The sequence below is a fragment of the Kryptolebias marmoratus genome, linkage group LG1, assembly GCF_001649575.2.
Source record: "Kryptolebias marmoratus isolate JLee-2015 linkage group LG1, ASM164957v2, whole genome shotgun sequence".
Lineage (NCBI taxonomy): Eukaryota > Metazoa > Chordata > Actinopteri > Cyprinodontiformes > Rivulidae > Kryptolebias > Kryptolebias marmoratus.
In genome coordinates this window covers 32,534,817-32,539,581 of record NC_051430.1, presented here as the reverse complement: position 1 = coordinate 32,539,581, position 4,765 = coordinate 32,534,817, and the positions used below count along the sequence as shown (strand labels likewise).

General features: G+C 36.1%; 2 protein-coding genes across 2 annotated transcripts in view; one reads left to right on the top strand and one right to left on the bottom strand.

Annotated features, from left to right (window-relative positions):
- Window positions 1-1,006, bottom strand: part of arl6ip6 (ADP-ribosylation factor-like 6 interacting protein 6) — a 2,891-nt gene extending 1,885 nt beyond the window's left edge. Inside the window, exon 1 of the mRNA XM_017426324.3 lies at window positions 691-1,006. Coding sequence (XP_017281813.1) covers window positions 691-838 — 148 coding nt within the window. The 5' untranslated portion in view covers window positions 839-1,006. The remainder of the gene's footprint in view (window positions 1-690) is intronic.
- A 1,364-nt stretch (window positions 1,007-2,370) lies between these two features.
- The window catches only part of arhgap1 (Rho GTPase activating protein 1), a 17,529-nt gene continuing 15,134 nt past the window's right edge, over window positions 2,371-4,765 (top strand). The window contains exon 1 of the mRNA XM_017426379.2: window positions 2,371-2,477. The gene's annotated coding sequence lies outside the window, so the exon portion shown is untranslated. The remainder of the gene's footprint in view (window positions 2,478-4,765) is intronic.

The following is a 4,765-nucleotide window of genomic DNA, read 5'->3' as shown; positions in this document are numbered from 1 at the left end:
GCCCTCCATGTGCTCGCCAGAGGTAGCATGACTGCCATTAGGTACCGAGATGAGATCCTCAGACCCCTTGTGAGACCATATGCTGGTGCGGTTGGCCCTGGGTTCCTCCTGATGCAGGACAATGCTAGACCTCATGTGGCTGGAGTGTCAGCAGTTCCTGCAAGATGAAGGCATTGAAGCTATGGACCGGCCCGCTCGTTCCCCAGACCTGAATCTGATTGAGCACATCTGGGACATCATGTCTCGCTCCATCCACCAGCGTCACGTTGCACCACAGACTGTTCAGGAGTTGGCGGAGGCTTTAGTCCACCAACGTGGCCTCATTCTGACGTGTTTTAAGGACATTACATCAAAGTTGGATCAGTCTGTAGTGTGTTTTTTCCACTTTTAATTTTGAGTTTGACTCCAAATCCAGACCTCCACTGGTTAATAAATTTGATTTCCATTGATGATTTTTGTTATCAGCACATTCAGCTTTTTACAGAACAAAGTATTCAATGAGAATATTTCATTCATTCAGATCTAGGCTGTGTTATTTCAGTGTTCCCTTTATCTTATTTTTTTGAGCAGTGTATGATTCTTACTTCTATTATATGATCAAATTGCATGCCATAATTCTTAAAGTATTATGCGTTTATCATATAATACTTTATGATAATTGTATATTCTGTGATTAGATGTGGTTCTTACCTCCCAGTATGGGGTAAATGAGGGCACAGAAGAAGCCGACTGCAGCCACAGTAACAGCAGAACCCAGAACCGACAGAGCCGAACCGAACCACGGTTGGAGCCCGTTCCGCGGTTCTGTCCCACTCCCGCCGGGTCTTCCTCCTGACATGATCAGAGGAACGAAGAAGACTAAATCTGATCCAACTACTCAGAAAACCTTCAGCTGAACCTGTCCCTGGCTGCCAAACCTGGCATTCTGTTGGACTTACTCTAGATAACTTAGTTTACCACCTGTGCTACACTTTTGACCCGCCTACCAGATTAAGGAACACTTCCGCAAACAAACAAAAATGTCCCTCACGGCTTCCGTCCGCAGACATTCTTCGACTTTCCAATCTAATGTTTATGGACCATAAATTTCATAGATATGGATCAATGTGACTGAACTAAAACAAAATAAATGACTATAACTAGAAAAACTAAATTTTCTGCGAAAATACAGAGTTAATGAAACTGATAAAAGACCAGCAAAAAGATAAATTCAGCCAGACATTAGTTAAAGGCTAAAACCAGCAGAAAATATACTAAAAGCTAAAAATGAGCTAAGTAGACTGAAGTAAATTTTAAAAAGCACAATGTTTTAAGGATTTGAAGAGTTTTCCTTTTTTTTCAGTGAGAACTTTACTTTGTTTAAAACCTATTTTCTTCACCAGACTGCAGTCCTTCCAAAAGGAATAATAAATAAAAATGGTTGCTACATTATTGTCATTATTATTGAGGGTTTTTTTTTACTGCTTTAAAAATACATTGTCTATATTTTGTTATGATTACTTTTATTAGACAGTTATTCTGTTTTAGTTGTCTTTAAGTGTTTAATTATTGATTTATACTTTTATTTAAATTTATTTTTGTTTATCATATCAATGATGTACAAATACAGTGACTTATACGGTCGTTGTCAAAGTGATTCCCAATAACTGCACTCATATACATAACAGTCACTCTACTATTTATTTATTAACTGCAAACATGGAATGAATGAGCTCCAGCCATCATGTTATTAAACCTCACTCACATGAAGTTGACCTAGTTTTCCAAATAATATCAAATGATGTTACAGATGACCCTCATGTGGTAAATAACCCCATTTCTGTCTGGTCTCTGACAGTCTGTCATGTTCTGCTTTAAGTCACATGTGTTTGGATTTTTATTGTGCATTGTAGTAAAAAAGATGTCACATTTTCATGCATGATAAACAATTTATTTCTGAATAAAGCTGCAAAGAGCCCAGTATTTATATTTAACTACACTGATTTCTTCGATAGAAACCAAAGACTTCAAATAAAGACTTTATCAGAACATGAACAGGAAATGTTTATCCATGTTTTTGTTCCCCCTTGTTCAGGTTTCTGTAATTAACTTTTATTTATCTTTTCAGGCAAGCTTTATGTTAAGAGGTTTTATGACAGTTGAAAAGTTGTTTTTGTCCTGTTATTAACTAACTTTGAATGGCAATATTTTGTGTATTGTATTTTTATTTTCATGACCATATGTGCTCTTTAAATTAACTTTCCTCTCTAATGAGACATTAGACATAAGTCTTTGGTAATTCTCAACATAAACACCAGAGGGCGCGCGTGTCCCCTGAGTTTACGTTTAGCGGGGCTTTTATTCTCCGTCGTTAAAACGGAAGTTCCGACTTTTAGTTTGAAACGACCCGGATAAGAGGTTGACGCAGGTTTGTTTTCTGTCTGATTCGGTTCAAGACGCATCGGATGATCACGGAACATCTGTTGGCGTAATAATAGGTAAATGAATGTTTTTTTCTGTGTTCTCACTTTGGTTAAAGATGTTTATTTTGAAGTAAATCAGATAAGCATATCGCTCTGCGGCTCGGTGTTGTTAGTGCGCACTGTGCTCTGTTTAAACAAGGCTAATTTCTGATGTTCATTTTTTTTAGTTCTGGTTTAGCTGCTCTAATTAAACAGTTGTTGTTTTTACTTTATCTTTAGCTTGCTACCACTCTTGGTAAAAATGTATCAGTAAGATTTCCCTGTTTTGTAAACGTGCAGCTAAGTTGTCCGCAGAGGCAGTTTGTTAACGAAGCTAACGAGGCTAAAGTGTTAGCATCACAGCTTAGAATGAAGGCTGAAGAAAATAAAAACAGGTCAAACAGGGATTCTGTCTAATCAGAGCTGGACAATCATGGTTTTTCTTTTGCAGGGAAAGATGCTGCACGCAGAAATATATTTTGGGCAATTATTGAGCTACTGAGATGTTTTTGTCTGGTAAAATTGGACAACATGTTTCTAACACAAACGAAAGAAATTGCATTTTCTAATCTAATGCAGCGTGAATACTGAGAGCTGAATGACTGCTGAAAATAGGCATGGTGACACAATTTTAAAAAGGTTTGTATTAAAACAGATAAAAAAGCATTAAATGAACTTTTTAAATGATACCAAGATCATGTATATGGTGTAAGTAAAATTAAAGTGTTTTAAAATTATGAATTTTGGGATAATTAATGTCCTGAATTTCTATTGATCAATGTGAAAGGTTGTCATCTGTTACAAAAATTATCATGATTTCTACATATTTTTAGAGCTTGATGTGAATATTTATACTTGAATGTTTATACTGTACAAGCTTTTTTTAGTGGTAAGAATAATATTAATCAGTTATTTTTGTTTAAATTAAAAATTAATTAATGTAAAGACTGAGTTTGTTACCATAAAAACTGTATTGTGGTTAAATTGTCATTTTTACTTTTTGTCGTTATAAAAAAAAACATGTTCTGATGGGTGAAATTGGTTGATTTTTGGAAATAGGTAGTTGATAACATGAGGAGTCTGTCGGTGGGTGAAAAAGTCTATTTCCTCCTTCAGGAAACTCAAGCAGGCTTTTGTTTGAGCAAAAGTTCAAAGTCATTCAGCGACTCTCTCTCAAACAGGAACAACTGGATGACAAATGCAGTTCTGGGTACTTTACCTATTTATGATCGACACACATTCCCATCAGTCCAACTCACGAAAAAAAAGATGTCTTTAGGGGAAATCGCAAATTCAGTGGCTGGGACCAAAATGACAGCAGAATCAGCTCTGATATTAGCATACCTGTTGAAATTTGCTGAAAAAAGCCGGCACTGAATTGTAAAAGCTAAAAGAAGCAGAGGGTTAGCTAAAAGCGAAACGATACCTAAGAGCTAAATGAAGCTAAAAGCAAACTGGCTAAAACTGAACACTGATTTTTGTTCTTATTTTTTAACATTTCCAACATAGGCCTGGAAATGTTTGTTTTGTAAATGTTCGGTTGTTGCATTTCCCTTGATAACATCAATATTATTCAGCCCCTCCCTCTGCGCTGCCCTGTCAACTCGCTGTTCATTGTTTAAATTTCTCAAACTATAGTTTTTAATCCAGGAACTAAAGTTATGTGATTGCGCCTCTATCAGCGTTTTAATAAACAGATTTGTCATTATGTAAAAAAAAAAAAAAAAAGTGCCATGGCTACTTCAGCTTTTCGTTAAAATGGAGAGAGTACAAATTCTTTCAGTTTGAAGGTTTAAAATATCAGGATATAATAAAAGTTTCAACAAAGTTTGTCCCTGTCACAAGATATTTTGCTAACAGACAAACAGGGTCTGTGGTTGCTGATTTGAAATATATGTTGTTCCGTTCTGTCGATGCAGCAACTGGATGAGAATATTTTTGAAGAAAAGCAGAACTGTTTAAGTTTAAACATGTGAAACGCCACTTCCTGTCTCTGTGGTTATCGGCAGCATCATCTCCATGGTGACCACTTCCCAGCACCACAGCTGCACTTTGTTTTCCTGTTGATCGTTTCCTCCGTACGTTTTTTTTTTATATCACGATAACGATATATATCACAATATACCCCAATTACGTACGTTGTCAGTTATCCTCTGAAAAATATGAAAAGATAATCTCATTTCTTACCTTTTTCAAGCTTTATTTCGAAGTGACATTTAACTGAACTTTCACAAATGAGATCTGCTGCATTTTAGTGCAGCAATATATATGTACCTGTTAGACGTAACAGTATCAAATGACAACAGACTCCATTATCTTCGGCC